General features: G+C 40.8%; 1 protein-coding gene across 2 annotated transcripts in view; it reads left to right on the top strand.

The window, feature by feature from the left end:
* Positions 1-10555, top strand: part of LOC124802747 (intraflagellar transport protein 56) — a 182270-nt gene extending 171715 nt beyond the window's left edge. For both annotated transcript variants that reach the window (XM_047263731.1, XM_047263732.1), the window contains 2 exons: positions 5858-6098; positions 9631-10555. In XM_047263731.1, the coding sequence (XP_047119687.1) occupies positions 5858-6098; positions 9631-9742 (353 nt within the window). In that variant the 3' untranslated portion in view covers positions 9743-10555. The remainder of the gene's footprint in view (positions 1-5857; positions 6099-9630) is intronic.
* Positions 10556-17468: the final 6913 nt, after the last annotated feature.

Below are 17468 nucleotides of genomic sequence, written 5' to 3' on the forward strand. Positions count from 1 at the left end.
CAACACAATAAAAGACAAATGATTAGCTATGAGAGACAAATCAGTGAAGGCAGCAGAGGATCCAATAGGTAAAAAGATGAAGTTTATTAGGAATTCTTGCATAACACAGGAGTTACTGAATATCATTTAAAGAAGGAGAACATAAAAAATGCAGTAAGTGAAACAGGTAAAAGGGAATACACATGTCTAAAAAATGATATTATGAGAAGGGAAGTTGCTACTCACCATATATCGGAGATGCTGAGTCGCAGATAGGCACAACAAAAAGACTCTCATTGTGGTTTCAGTTGCCTGAGACTGCAGTTTGTGTGAGTTGTGTTTGCGTGTGCGTGTGTATGTGTGCTGTATGTCTGTCTATTGTTGAAGCAGGCCTTACTGGCCAAAAGCTGTAATTTGAGAGTCTTTTTGTTGTGCCTATCTGCGACTCAGCATCTTTGCTATATGGTGAGTAGCAACTTTCCTTCTCATAATATTGTTACACTCCATCCTGGATTTTCCATTGTTTGATTTTTGTATAAAAAATGAGACTGACAGGAAATGCAAAATAGTAAAGTGGTAATGGCTAGACGGGAAATAAAAGGTTGTAGAAGCATTCATAACAAGGGGAAAGATAGATGCTGACTGTAGGAAAATTAAAGAGACCTTTGGGGGAAAGAGAAGCAGCTGAACCAATATCAAGAGTTCAAACTACAAGTCAGTATTAAGCAGAAAAGGGAAACCTGAAAAGTGGGAGGAGTATATAGGGGAGCTATATAAGGGAAATGAACGTGAAGCCAATATTTTAGAAAGGGAAGAGGAAGTTGATGAAATGAGTTGGTACATATTATACTGAGAGAAGAATTTGACAGAGCACCAAAAGATGTAAGTCGAAACAAGGCCTTGTGTGTAGATGACACTCCATCAGAATAATTGAGATCTTTGGGAGAGCCAACCGTGGCAGTACTATTCCATCTTGTGAGAAAGATATATGTGACAGGCAAAATATGATAGACTTCAGCAAGAATACAATAATTCCAATTCCAGAGAAGGCAGGCACTGACAGTTGTGAATATTAATAAGTCATGTTTGGAAAATACTGACAGAAATTAATTACAGAATAATGGAGACACTGGTAGACTCTGATCTTAGGGAAGACCAGTTTGAGTTTCATAGAAATGTCGGCATGTGTGAGGCGATACTAACTATGTCTTATCTAAGAAGACAGGTTGAGGAAAGGCAAATTGATATTAATAACAATTGAAGATTTAGAGAAAGATTTTGACAAATTTGAGCGGAGTGCATTCCTTGAAATTCTAAAGGTAGCAGGGATAAAATATAGGGAGCAAAAGGTTATTTACAACTCGTACAGAAATCAGACTGCAGTTATGAGGATGAAAGACATGAAAGGAGAGCAGTTGGTGAGAAGAGAATGCGACAGGGGTGTAGTCGATCCCTGATGTTATTCAGTTCTTGGAAAGACAGTTGAAAGGAATGGGTAGTGTGTTGAAAAGCATTGCAAGATGAACATCAACTCAAGTAAAACAAGGGTAATGGAAAGTAGTCAAATTAAATTAAGTGATGCCAATGTAATTAGATTAAGAAATGAGACATTAAAGGTGGTAGATGAGTTTCATTATTCAGACATCAGAATAACTAATGATTGTCGAGATAGAGGGGATATAAAATGCAGACTGGTAATAGCAAGAAAAGCATATCTGTAGAAGAGAAATTTTTTAACATCAAGTATAAATTTACATGTTAGGAAGCCTCTTTATATGTATTTGTCTGACATGTAACATTGTTAGAAGTGAATCGTGGTCAATAAACAGTTCAGACAAGATGGGAATAAAAGCCTTTGAAATGTGGTCCTAGAGAAGAATGTTGAAGATTGAATGGGTAGATCACATAACTAATATGAAGGCAATGAACTGAATTTGGGAAAAAGAAATTTATAGCACAGCTTGACTTAAGAAGAAATAGGTTGATGGCACACATCCGACGTGCCAAGGAACCTGTTAAAGATGAAGTGCTGGGACACATGAGTGTAAGAATGCTAAATCTTGTTAATCGGTTCTCAACTTTTCACAGAAATCTTGGTGCTTGCTGTTGTAAAATAAATGCTTTAGTGGTTCTTGGCTGACAAAATTTACCCCCTTGCCTATCCTGCGTACACTCCTCCTCCCTTCCCCACACCTCCTCCTTAACCCCATCACTCACCTCTCCAGATTGTTGCTTACATCAGACACAGCCACAGTCAGGCCCCAGCACCCAGAGACAGTGGCCAAGTTTGTGTGAGTTTACTTCTGTGAAAATATATATGTATATAAACAAAGATGATGTAACTTACCAAACAACAATGTTGGAATGTTGATAGAGACACTAACAAACACAAACACACACACAAAATTCAAGCTTTCGCAACCCATTGTTGCTTCATCAGGAAAGAGGGAAGGAGAGGGAAAGACGAAAGGATGTGGGTTTTAAGGGAGAGTGTAAGGAGTCATTCCAATCCCGGGAGTGGAAAGACTTACCTTAGGGGGAAAAAGGGACAGGTATAGACTCGCACACACACACATATCCATCTGCACATATACAGACACAAGCAGACATATCGTTTGGTAAGTTACATCATCTTTGTTTTTAGATATATTTTCCCATGTGGAATGTTTCCCTCATTACACACAAACAAACACAAACATACACACGAAATTCAAGCTTTCGCAACAAACTGTTGCCTCATCAGGAAAGAGGGAAGGAGAGGGAAAGACAAAAGGATGTGAGTTTTAAGGGAGAGGGTAAGGAGTCATTCCAATCCCGGGAGCGGAAAGACTTACCTTAGGGGGAAAAAAGGACAGGTATACACTCGCACACACACACATATCCATCCGCACATACACAGACACAAGCAGACATTTGTAAAGGCCAATATATATATATAAAAACAAAGATGATGTGACTTACCAAACGAAAGCGCTGGCAGGTCGATAGACACACAAACAAACACAAACATCAGATAAAATTCAAGCTTTCGCAACCAACGGTTGCTTCGTCAGGAAAGAGGGAAGGAGAGGGAAAGACGAAAGGATGTGGGTTTTAAGGGAGAGGGTAAGGAGTCATTCCAATCCCGGGAGCGGAAAGACTTACCTTAGGGGGGGAAAAGGACGGGTATACACTCGCACACACACACATATCCATCCACACATATACAGACACAAGCAGAACCTTAGGCCCCCTACAAAACCTTTCACCTGACTCCATCAACCTCCTGACCCCACCAACACCCCGCACCCCTACCTTATACCTTCTTCCTAAAATCCACAAACCCAATCATCCCGGCCGCCCCATTGTAGCTGGTTACCAAGCCCCCACAGAACATATCTCTGCCTACGTAGATCAACACCTTCATCCCATTACATGCAGTCTCCCATCCTTCATCAAAGACACCAACCACTTTCTCGAACACCTGGAATCCTTACCCAATGTGTTACCCCGGAAACCATCCTTGTAACCATTGATGCCACTTCCTTATACACAAATATTCCGCACGTCCAGGGCCTCGCTGCGATGGAGCATTTCCTTTCACGCCGATCATCTGCCACCCTACCTAAAACCTCTTTCCTCATCACCTTAGCCAGCTTCATCCTGACCCACAACTTCTTCACTTTTGAAGGCCAGACATACCAACAATTAAAGGGAACAGCCATGGGTACCAGGATGGCCCCCTCGTATGCCAACCTATTCATGGGTCGCTTAGAGGAAGCCTTCTTGGTTACCGAGGCCTGCCAACCCAAAGTTTGGTACAGATTTATTGATGACATCTTCATGATCTGGACTCACAGTGAAGAAGAACTCCAGAATTTCCTCTCCAACCTCAACTCCTTTGGTTTCATCAGATTCACCTGGTCCTACTCCAAATCCCATGCCACTTTCCTTGACGTTGACCTCCACCTGTCCAATGGCCAGCTTCACACGTCCGTCCACATCAAACCCACCAACAAGCAACAGTACCTCCATTATGACAGCTGCCACCCATTCCACATCAAACGGTCCCTTCCCTACAGCCTAGGTCTTCGTGGCAAACAAATCTGCTCCAGTCCGGAATCCCTGAACCATTACACCAACAACCTGACAACAGCTTTCGCATCCCGCAACTACCCTTCCGACCTGGTACAGAAGCAAATAACCAGAGCCACTTCCTCATCCCCTCAAACCCAGACTCCCCCACAGAAGAACCACAAAAGTGCCCCACTTGTGACAGGATACTTTCCAGAACTGGACCAGACTCTGAATGTGACTCTCCAGCAGGGATACGACTTCCTCAAATCCTGCCCTGAAATTAGATCCATCCTTCATGAAATCCTCCCCACTCCACCAAGAGTGTCTTTCCGCCGTCCACCCAACCTTCGTAACCTGTTAGTTCATCCCTATGAAATCCCCAAACTACCTTCCCTACCCTCTGGCTCCTATCCTTGCAATTGCCCTTGGTGTAAAACCTGTACCATGCACCCTCCTACCACCACCTACTCCAGTCCTGTAACCCGGAAGGTGTACACGATCAAAGGCAGAGCCACATGTGAAAGCACCCACGTGATTTACCAACTGACCTGCCTACACTGTGATGCATTCTATGTGGGAATGACCAGCAACAAACTGTCCATTCGCATGAATGGACACAGGCAGACAGTGTTTGTTGGTAATGAGGATCACCCCGTGGCTAAACATGCCTTGGTGCACGGCCAGCACATCTTGGCCCAGTGTTACACCGTCCGGGTTATCTGGATACTTCCCACCAACACCAACCTATCCCAACTCCGGAGATGGGAACTTGCTCTTCAATATATCCTCTCTTCCCATTACCCACCAGGCCTCAATCTCCGCTAATTTCAAGTTGCCGCCACTCACAGCTCACCTGTCATTCAACATCATCTTTGCCTCTGCACTTCCGCCTCGACTGACATCTCTGCCCAAACTCTTTGTCTTTAAATATGTCTGCTTGTGTCTGTATATGTGTGGATGGATATGTGTGTGTGTGTGTGTGTGTGTGTGCGAGTGTATACCCTTCCTTTTTTCCCCCTAAGGTAAGTCTTTCCGCTCCCGGGATTGGAATGACTCCTTACCCTCTCCCTTAAAACCCACATCCTTTCGTCTTTCCCTCTCCTTCCCTCTTTCCTGACGAAGCAACCGTTGGTTGCGAAAGCTTGAATTTTATCTGATGTTTGTGTTTGTTTGTGTTTCTATCGACCTGCCAGCGCTTTCGTTTGGTAAGTCACATCATCTTTGTTTTTTGATATATATGTGTGTGTGTGTGTGTGTGTGTGTGTGTGTGTGTGTGTGTGTGTTTTCTATTTTGAAAGTGTGGCTTTGTTTGAAAGCTTAAATATTTAGCAATCTTTTTCATTGTGCCTTCCTGCGACTTAGCGACTCCTCTGTGTGATGAGTAGCAATCTGTCCTTGTACATGCTGTAATGTAAATGGACAGATAAAAAAATATACTCAACAAGGGGCAGCCAGGGAATACACACACAAAAGGATTGAACTTTCATAAGCTTTCAGAGCCTGTGGCTCCTTTTTCTGATGGAAGAGTTGAAGGGGAAGGAAGAGAGATGAAGGAAAAGAACTGGAGAGGTTTAGGGAAAGGAGTACAGTTTAGAAAAGTCACACAGAAACCCAGTTAAGGGGAGACTTACCAAATGGGATGAGAATGCTGCAAGTTACTAAAAAGAATTCAGCATAATACGGACATTCAAAAGAAAAATTACTTCAGGGAACTACATGAATGAAAAGAAAACAATATACGCAGTAGGATAACATCGTCAAACATATGAGTAGCCTGTACCTTCAATATATGCACACACTGGGATCTGCATTTGTTTTTCAGATATTATGAACAAGAAACCTCAGTCAGCATGGGAATTATATCTGAAAATGGAAACTTCATCAGAGGCTTTCAGCTTGTTACAACTGATTGCAAATGACTGCTACAGAATGGGACAATTCTGGTATGCTGCTAAAGCTTTTGATATGCTTGAAAGATTGGACCCAAATCCTGAATACTGGGAAGGTAAAAGAGGAGCGTGTGTTGGTGTTTTTCAGCAGATCATTGCTGGTCATCAGTCAAAGTAAGTTCTGTTTCCAGGCATTACATATGTGTACATTTATATTTATTTTCATTAAAGTAATTTTATTTGGAGAAACTAGTAGTAGTATCACAAATTTGTTAAGGAATGGTTATGACTTTGGCCTTTACAGTTTCCTGAAAGCAGCAATTGGTTTTGAAAATTTTCATACTTTGTAGCAGTTCTGGCCATCACCAATAACAAGTGATGCCTATTTCTTCACGTAGTATAGTGATCTAAATAAACATTGGAACAAACCTTTATACTGCCAATGCTTCAGGCTGTGTTGGGTCTGAATACTGTAGTTGAGTACACTATCTGATCAAATGTATTGGAGATCATAAATGAACTCTGTATCCTTGCTTTGAACCCACCAGCAGGTCTTATGATATCATGTCCCAACTGGCCATCTCCTTATGCTCAGAGAGTCGACTCTACAATCTCTGCCACTGCCCATTTAACTGAAAACTGTTGTCAGCTACAAGTGAACTATACCAGTGTAGAAAGGAGAGTGAGTACACAAGATCACAAGTATAACCAAGGACTCGTGGCTTTGCTGCTACATATGCAATCGTCAGACATGATGATTATTATATATCAATACAGTGAGAGCTCGGTTAGCAGTGAATATTGTTGTGTGCTATATGTATATTTGTAAGTATTTACTTATGTATGTGTGTTTGTATATGTGTAACTGTGTATACATGTTTGTATGCATAAAACTATTTCAAAGACTGCGGGTAAGTTTATTTTAATATTTAATCTGTGTTCAAAATTTCTAACAACTTCGGTGACTTACACACGCTTTTGACACATTTCCGCGCCTGTAACAACAGTACAGGAAAACAGGACACAAGAGTGAAGTTTATTCTCTAAATTGTGGTTAATTATTAAAACAAATTTGTAGCAAACTTTGAAAAACCTACAGAAAAGAATAATAAGGTATACGATTTGCTATTAGCCCATAAACACAAGTTTCAATGGCTGAAAGAATACATGGATTTTTGCCTGCAGGGACATAACAGTGACTTTGCTCTGTTCCCTGGTTTCATTTGAACGAGCATATGTTTTCTCATGGTGGAGGTGGAACAAACAAGAATACGATCATTTTGTACACATTGGATGAATTTTGGATGTTTTTTGTCGAAGCGTGGACTGTAGCATCATACCTTTTCTGGGCATCAATCTTCCTCTAATGGAGCACATTTGCAGTTGTATGCACTACATCACTTAATTTTCATCTTACACACTCCACAGCTTCACAAAACACAGCTTTGTTAGAGGCCATATCATCCCAAGAGTCAGTCATTTTCACGCTGTCAGTGCTACTTTACAACAACAAGGTCATGCACTCAAATTCCATTAGTCATGACTAACCTCACATTTCAGCACACATTAGTAAGAGGGAACGAATCAATGAGTAGGAAGTGACCACAGTGCCACTGTTCTCAGACCCGTCATATTATCAAAACTACAACAGAAAGTAAAGAAGCCAGTACAGCACTGATGTAGCAGCAGCACTTTGGTTTTTAATGCATCCATCCCTCAACATTAGACTCATACTCGTTCAGTTCCTGATCTCTAAAAAGTATGCAGACACCCCCATGTAAAGTGGGATTGACCACTAGACGTCACAAGAGGTGGACCTGCCAATATAAAAGAATGTGGGAAGTATTGTTTAGCCAGTAGAGCAGCAGTGGTTCAGTTGGTTACAACAACTCAGTGATTTTGAATGTGGACTAGTTATTCGATTTCACCTGAGTAATGAATCCTTGAGGGACATTTCAGTCCTTCTAAAATTGCTCATGTTCACTAATGGCAATATGATTGTGAAGCAGAAATGTGAACAGGTAAACTGAGATCATGCAGACTTCATATACTGATAGACAGGGACCGTCAAGCATTGTGGAGTGTGGTTCAAAAAATTCACATAAATTAGCAGAAAGAACCATACTTTAGTTCCAATGTAATCCAGCAGTCCAGCTAGAACATTGAATGTGTGTGGAAAGTTAAAAAGAATGGGATACAATGATCAAGTAGCTCCTCATAAGCCATTCATTTCTGCAGTAAGTGCTAAGCACCACTGGCTGTTGTAAAAAGAGTAACACCACTGGATGGTGGATGACTGAAAATGATTGATTTGCCATGAAGTACAGAGGGGAAAGTGTTGGGGTTTTGTTTGTCTGTTTATTTACAACATGCTCCATTACACACTATTTGTAATACTACATGTATGTATTTTGTGTGTGTGAGTGTGTTGTGTAATGATGATGTTTCTTTAGTTGTGCACATGTTTCGTCTGGTATACATCTCCTTTAATTTGGCTTCTTCTCCTGGATGTCGCAATTTTCAACCTGCAATGGGTTGATGTGTGCTCGGCTTCACAGTATTCATCATGTGGTGAGCACTGAAACATGCAGTTCCATTTGATGCCTGCCAGTATATTTCTCTATGTTGATGACTCCCAAGGATTGTGTGTCTTTTAATTCTTTGTTCCCCCTTGGTGTTTGACAATGGTAGGTTTCTCTTCTTTCATACTCTATGGACACTGTGACATATGTTTTAGTATAGATTATGTTCATTCTGCAATGTTTTGTGCTCATAGGTTTTATCCTGTCAGACAGAGCATAGCAGTCGCGCGGTTCCAGACTGAAGTGCATAGAACTGCTCAGCCACTGTGGCCGGCTTCCTTCTCCCTTCCATTAATGTTGTCTACTCTTCTTGCTCATCATGAGGAATATTTTTGAGGAGCAATAATTGTGATTACAGTTTTAATATTATTATTATTACTACTGAGGTTAAATTGTTACTGAAGAATATTTCATGTGAATGCCATTCTTCCCTGTCAGCCATGATACAGTTATAGTTTTATATAGAAATGAACAAATAAGCAGGATGGAATTGACATACTCACAGAAATATATTTGCAGTCAGCATTGTTTTTGCAAACAGTATGGTTAATGCTAATGCTGTGGTCACTCTGAAGGGTCTTTTTTTCATGTTGTTTGCAATCATCTTGAAGATAGCCCATTAGAGTTGGCAAACTAGCAGCTCTGGGTTGACAAACACAGATGATGAAATCAGAAAATGGCTTATGACAGTTGACATCCTTTCATTAAGTGGAAAATGTGAAATATCTAAATTAGAATGACCATCCTGGAATTTTAACTCAACTCTTTTTCAAACATCTGCCACATTGCTAAGCTCAGTACTTACCTAAATCATTACATCGTATGTGCTTTTATAAAAAATTTCCTAAAACAATATCTCATAAACTGAGATTTTCCAGTTCTCGCTGTAATTCTTAACTAGTTATCATGTGATAGTCAACACTTTGGTTAGATATAAAAGGATAATTTAATGAAGTTATCTCTCTCTCTCTCTCTCTCTCTCTCTCTCTCTCTCTCTCTCTCTCTCTAACCACTGCAAAGAGATGAGAATTATTATTTCTATGAATATCTAAAAATAGTTGTACACTGTAGTTTCATGTTGTGATTTTCATTTTCACACAGTTCTTCATTGTTTCTGTTTTTAGGGAACACCTGAAGGAGGTAATACAGCTTCTGCGAAATACTGCAAACTCACAAGTAGAACTCATAATAAGAATTATGAAGAGGTGGGCTAAAGACAATCGAATAAATATCTGAATGTATCCTTCTCAAATGAATAGAATCCTGACACTGTTCAAATTTGCAATTGTTACAGCTACCCTACAGTGCAAGCTAACAGTAATACAAGTGATCTAGTAGATCATTTAAAAGTGTGTTATTTCAAAACCATCCCAGTTCACAGAACCAAGTGCTGTAATTTTAACTAACATTTACATTGATGGGTTTTTCAATTTTTCTTTCTCCGGCTTCAGCTGAAAGTTGACAAATTTGATCCTTGTACTCAACACAGACCATGCCTTCTCTCATTTTACAAGAATTTATTCTAACTGAATTGCTTTGTCCTTAGTCGAAGTATTTGAAAACAGCATACTGTGGATATAGACTGAGGCTCCCCAGAGATATCTACCAGAATATGTCTCCTGTAATTTCTGGAATGACAGTGGACATTTCTTGAGCATATCATAATAACAATTATCAAACTTGCAACTATAGTAGTTGAGATAAATGAAAGGAAGATAAAACAGCCTTAACGATCTGTGTCCTGCAAAATTGGTGACAGAAAGTATGTAGCTACTGGAATTTATTCAGTTTTATGAGAGAATCTGGCACCTTTTCTGGGATTTTAATGCAATAAGTATAACAGGGAGGATTTACATGTCAACTATGGTATCATTGGCAGAAGGTAACTAACTTCCTATAAGTCTGCAAGTTGACTTTTTTTATCAAATGTTCCATATCTTATTAATACCCAGTCATACATTACGAGGAGAATTACTAGATGATGTTTCTGAATTGTTCTGTATCTCTGCTTTGATAATTAAAAATGTTATGTAACTTCTGTGATACATCCTGTGCAAATAAAGTTATAAGTTACTTGACAATAAAGTACTTTATAATTGTTCCCACACATTTTCTGGTACTGAAACTTGGGAAAAAGTGATAACAGATGGAAACTTTTGGAGTTTCTGGGACATCTGCAATACTTTGAGAGGACTTATGCATCGATTCCGAGTGACTGCGGACGAATTTCTTCATGCATAACATACAATGCATGCTCGCAGCTAAGTCATCTTTGCATTGAGACATTCCACTCATTTGCATTCATTACTGAAATGTATTAGCTTACTGCCCGTACTCCAAATGTTGGATTAATGTGTGAGTAGAGCGTAGAAAAATAATTTGTTGACATAACAAGCACATAGCTGACCTCTAGTGAGAAAGTTTGATAGTAACATTTGTCAAGTGCTGCCACCTGTTAGCGATGCTACAAATATGTCTAAACATGAGCACAAATATTGAAACTACAATAAAACCTCATTTATACATTTTTGAAGGGGGATGATAAAATAAATGCTCTAGTGAGATTAATGTTAAAATGAAATTTATCTCTCTATTAAACTCAAGTGCCTGTAAACAGAAGATACTTATATTGTACAGTAATAGGTACAATAGTTGTATTAGACTTATGCTCAAAGTTATTTGGGCCTAAAGAATATCAGTTGTCGTTTGTTTTTTGGAACCAATACTGCATTCATATATCAAGTTTTCATATGCAATCACTGTGTAGATGTGGTCATGACTAATGTTTCTTGATCTTATGTAATGTTGTAAGTAAGTGCTTCTCACAGACTAAGAGGGTCACCAGATACACCATCTAATTCTTCGGATTCCTCACAACTATTTATTTCAGCTGATACTGGCACTACTTCTTTAATTATTTCATCCTCATTTTGTACACTTTACATGGCAATATCTGCATCACAATCAACAAAACCATCAAAATCAATTCCATTTGAAATATGAGCCCAGTCATTGTCTTCTGGTATATCAAAATCTACATTAGAATGTTCAACATTTTCGGGGTCAACTTGAGTTTCATCTTCCATGATGCCAGCTTTCCGAAAGCAGTTAGAACTACTTATTTCAGCTGATATTGGCACTACTACTTTAATTATTTCATCCTCAATTTGTACACAACACATGGTAGTATCAGCATCAAAATCTTCAAAATGGTTCCATTTGAAATATGATAGTGCTTCGAGAATTTCAGAGTAAATTCTAGAAACACTTGGTTCTCCACCATCTCGAACACCCGATATTTTAATGACGAGGGTGAGAGAGCTTTTTACTGCGCCAAACATATCTGTGTGTGGAGGAGGGACAGCTGTCACGAGAAGCCAGGAGATGCGTCAGAAGAGCGGCCGTGACAAGTAGGAGCGGCGCACGCATGGGAAGTCGTATATCCAGTCCAAGAAGTAATCAAGGGACACTCTTTGACAGTGAAATAGTAGTGACTGTTGAAAACAAATGAAATATGTTTTATCTAGAGACTCTATATAGACTCTGTCGTTTGACTTGCTAGTAGCAAGAACTGTTTTAATAGGGGTTATTAAAACCAAAAGAGACTGTAATGTTATGTATTAAGTACTCATGTTTTCCCAATGGGGTTAATTTGCGAGACTTGGAAAACATGGGAAACTTGTGTAATTGTTATATTGTGAAGAAGAAAATACAGCCAAGCTGATATGAAAATATTCTGAGAGTAAGAGATCATTTCCAAAGTAGAGAAGTAGTTCAGTATAATTCCCCTAACCAGTAAGACATCTTCGGAGAAGAAGCATTGTGGAGATCGATGCAGCCGTCTGCCCTGAGAAGATAAGCTGCGCACAATATGTAAGTCAACCGCAAGAGACATGTGAGTCTTGCACACCAGTACTGCACAGTCTCTGGTCATCAGGAAAATGCTAGAATGTGGTGACCAAAGTGACAGGACTCGAAAAGGAGGAATTTATTGAAGAAGACTGAGATAAGAAAAAGTTGAGAGTTGCCATAGCAACCCATGAAGAAATTGGTCTGCAAGATCCGTTCAAGAAGATTTGGTTGTGGGGAGGAAACAATCCTCACACATGCAGTGACCAACCGACACCAACGTAGACGCAGTCACAGTAACACACCATCATTGCTGGTTGCTGTTTGAGCTACTGACTTCGCGCCTGCCAACGCCATGACCAACTTGTGATGCTGCCGGCGCCCATGCAGTTCACTGGTGCTGTTCTTACACCTCACAGGCACAGCCTAAAATCTGATGCCGCGTGAGCTCAAGATAATAACTATTTGAATGTGAGCTAAGGTGGTCATTATTTTTAGAGGTAATTTATTTAATGTTAACAAGAGCAAAAAGCAAAATGAGTAGGCATCAAAAACTACAGCTTGCAGAACCCGTCACAGCTATCAGGGTGACTAGGGAAATGCCAGACTTGTCTGAATTTGTAAATTTAATTAAAGCCCAGATTGAAACTCTAGGGAGAGAAATAGGTTTAGTACATTCTGGATTGAGAGATGAACTTCATGGTCAAAAGGCGTCATTGAGAGATGAGCTGAATGCTCAAAATGCGTTGTTGAGAGATGAGCTGAGCGCGAATTTAAGCCTTAAGTTAGATGCAGTGAATACCCAATTAAATAGTAAATTAGATGCTCAGAGTGAAATTTTAAGTAATCAAAATGAAACCTTGAACAGTCAAACAGCAAATATTGTTCTATTAAAGACTGAATTTGACTCTTTAAATAATAAGGTAGAAAATCTGAAGTTAGATTTAAAGAGTGAACTCACTAGTTCTTTGACTACTCATGTTAATCAACTATTTTCTGAATTTAACCAAAAACAGGATAAAAGAACTTCAAGAGTTAACTAAAAAAATAGAATTTGACATTGAAGATAAATGTAATAGTGTAGAGCCAGAGTTTAATGAAAAATTAGGATCATTTCAAAATGTGTGTAACGTTACATTCGACACAGTGAAACAAAGGTTACATACTTTTAATGATTTCATTGAACGACAAGACAAACAGTTCCCTATTGTCCAATCGAGAATTGCAGGGGTCAAAAATAGTGTAGATGCAGTACAGAGAGATTTTAAGGAAAAGATAGTAACCTCAGACACTATAAATATAAGCGGTCTGGAGGAACAAGTAGAAGAGTTAATAGACAGAAAAGTGGCCAAGAGGGTAACCCCTAACAACATTTCTTCAGATTTAACTTTGGAACTTAATGAAATGAATAAAGGCATGGACGATTTGTGGAAAGAGTTTAAACTTATCCAGAATAAGGTGGAGCAAGTGGTAGCTCCACAGAGTGTACTGTTGACTAGTGAGGTAGTAACTGATTTACAATGGGGAGCGAATTCTGGACTTGCCAGACAATTACCCAAATTTAAACCAGATGGAGATGTGCACCCAATCCATTTCTTAAAGCAATTTAATCAGGTCTTACCAAAAAATTGGGAAGATGCAAAAAAGATAGTTTTCTGTAGGTTACCTTTTAGGAGAGGCTTCGAAATGGGGCACCGTGAATATAGAAAATTTCTCGTCTTGGGCAGACTTTCAGAGAAAGTTTAATGAGAAACATTGGTCATCTAGTGCCCAGGAGAAATTAATATCCGAATAGTGGGATCCTAAGTACTATAATAATACGTGGGGTACGATGAGAAAATATTTTGACTGGCATTTAACAAGAGCAAAATATTTAGATAACCCAATGGAAAGAGAGGGGTTGGTACGAATTTTGATAAGGCGATTACCCACTTGCGCTAGGAAAGACATATTATGCAACTGCTGTGTTCGGATGCAGGCTGAGTTGGCATCCTTTCGCTCCCAGCTTCAGGCAGTGTTGGCTTCGGTCACACAGCTTGAGGCTGTTGCCAATGGGCATCACTGTGGGGGTCCGGATGGGGGTTTGTTGGGGACGGCCAGCTCATCCCACACATCCCCTGATCGGACTACGACTGTGGTTGCCCGGGATACTACCCGCATTGAGGCTGATCCCTCACCTGTAGTAGAGTGGGAGGTCAAGGTGTGGCAGGGGGCGAAACACATTCCGGAGGGCTGAACGGAAGGCCTCTCCAGTTTGTCTGACGAACCGGTTTCAGGCTCTGTCTCAGGCTGATACTGATCTTCGGCCTGACATGGCTGCTTGTCCTGTTCCAGAGGTTGCTCCTCAGTCTGCAAGATCCGGGCGGTCACTGAGGGTGGGCTTACTGGTAGTTGGGAGCTCCAACGTCAGGCGCGTAATGGGGCCCCTTAGGGATATGGCAGCAAGAGGGGGGAAGAAAACCAATGTGCACTCCGTGTGCATACCGGGGGGAGTCATTCCAGATGTGGAAAGGGTCCTTCCAGATGCCATGAAGGGTACAGGGTGCACCCATCTACAGGTGGTCGCTCATGTCGGCACCAATGATGTGTGTCGCTATGGATTGGAGGAAATCCTCTCTGGCTTCCGGCGGCTATCTGATTTGGTGAAGACTGCCAGTCTCGCTAGCGGGATGAAAGCAGAGCTCACCATCGGCAGCATCATCGACAGGACTGACTGCGGACCTTTGGTACAGAGCCGAGTGGAGGGTCTGAATCAGAGGCTGAGACGGTTCTGCAACCGTGTGGGCTGCAGATTCCTCGACTTGCGCCATAGGGTGGTGGGGTTTCGGGTTCCGCTGGATAGGTCAGGAGTCCACTACACGTAACAAGCAGCTACATGGGTAGCAGGGGTTGTGTGGCGTGGGCTGGGCGGTTTTTTAGGTTAGATGGCCTTGGGCAAGTACAGAAAGGGCAACAGCCTCAATGGGTGCGGGGCAAAGTCAGGACATGTGGGGACCAAGCAGCAATTGGTATTGTAATTGTAAACTCTCGAAGCTGCATTGGTAAAGTACCGGAACTTCAAGCACTGATAGAAAGCACCAGAGGTGAAATCGTTATAGGTACAGAAGGCTGGTTGAAGCCAGAGATAAATTCTGCTGAAATTTTTACAAAGGTACAGACGGTGTTTAGAAAGGATAGATTGCATGCAACCGGTGGTGGAGTGTTCGTCGCTGTTAGTAGTAGTTTATCCTGTAGTGAAGTAGAAGTGGATAGTTCCTGTGAATTATTATGGGTGGAGGTTACACTCAACAACCGAGCTAGGTTAATAATTGGCTCCTTTTACTGACCTCCCGACTCAGCAGCATTAGTGGCAGAACAACTGAAAGAAAATTTGGAATACATTTCACATAAATTTTCTCAGCATGTTATAGTCTTAGGTGGAGATTTCAATTTACCAGATGTAGACGGGGACACTCAGATGTTTAGGACGGGTGGTAGGGACAGAGCATCGAGTGACATTATACTGAGTGCATTATCCGAAAATTACCTCGAGCAATCAAACAGAGAACCGACTCATGGAGATAACATCTTGGACCTACTGATAACAAACAGACCTGAACTTTTCGACTCTGTAAGTGCAGAACAGGGAATCAGTGATCATAAGGCCGTTGCAGCATCCCTGAATATGGAAGTTAATAGGAATATAAAAAAAGGGAGGAAGGTTTATCTGTTTAGAAGAGTAATAGAAGGCAGATTTCAGACTACCTAACAGATCAAAACGAAAATATCTCTTCCGACACTGACAATGTTGAGTGTTTATGGAAAAAGTTAAAGGCAATCATAAAATGCGTTTTAGACAGGTACATGCTGAGTAAAACTGTGAGGGACGGGAAAAACCCACCGTGGTACAACAACAAAGTTAGGAAACTACTGCGAAAGCAAAGAGAGCTTCACTCCAAGTTTAAATGCAGCCAAAACCTCTCAGACAAACAGAAGCTAAACGATGTCAAAGTTAGCGTAAGGAGGGCTATGCGTGAAGCGTTCAGTGAATTCAAAAGTAAAATTCTATGTACCGACTTGACAGAAAATCCTAGGAAGTTCTGGTCTTACATTTAATCAGTAAGTGGCTCGAAACAGCATATCCAGACACTCCGGGATGATGATGGCATTGAAACAGAGGATGATACGCGTAAAGCTGAAATACTAAACACCTTTTTCCAAAGCTGTTTCACAGAGGAAGACTGCACTGCAGTTCCTTCTCTAAATCCTCACACAAATGAAAAAAAGGCTGACATCGAAATAAGTGTCCAAGGAATAGAAAAGCAACTGGAATCACTCAACAGAGGAAAGTCCACTGGACCTGACGGGATACCAATTTGATTCTACACAGAGTACGCGAAAGAACTTGCCCCCCTTCTAACAGCCGTGTACCGCAAGTCTCTAGAGGAACGGAAGGTTCCAAATGATTGGAAAAGAGCACAGATAGTCCCAGTCTTCAAGAAGGGTCGTCGAGCAGATGCTCAAAACTATAGACCTATATCTCTGACGTCGATCTGTTGTAGAATTTTAGAACATGTTTTTTGCTCAAGTATCATGTCGTTTTTGGAAACCCAGAATCTACTATGTAGGAATCAACATGGATTCGGGAAACAGCGATCGTGTGAGACCCAACTCGCTTTATTTGTTCATGAGACCCAGAAAATATTAGATACAGGCTCCCAGGTAGATGCTATTTTCTTGACTTCCGGAAGGCGTTCGATACAGTTCCGCACTGTCGCCTGATAAACAAAGTAAGAGCCTACGGAATATCAGACCAGCTGTGTGGCTGGATTGAAGAGTTTTTAGCAAACATAACACAGCATGTTGTTATCAATGGAGAGACGTCTACAGACATTAAAGTAACCTCTGGCGTGCCACAGGGGAGTGTTATGGGACCATTGCTTTTCACAATATATATAAATGACCTAGTAGATAGTGTCGGAAGTTCCATGTGGCTTTTCGCGGATGATGCTGTAGTATACAGAGAAGTTGCAGCATTAGAAAATTGTAGTGAAATGCAGGAAGATCTCCAGCAGATAGGCACTTGGTGCAGGGAGTGGCAACTGACCCTTAACATAGACAAATGTAATGTATT

Source organism: Schistocerca piceifrons, chromosome 6 (genome assembly GCF_021461385.2).
Source record: "Schistocerca piceifrons isolate TAMUIC-IGC-003096 chromosome 6, iqSchPice1.1, whole genome shotgun sequence".
Lineage (NCBI taxonomy): Eukaryota > Metazoa > Arthropoda > Insecta > Orthoptera > Acrididae > Schistocerca > Schistocerca piceifrons.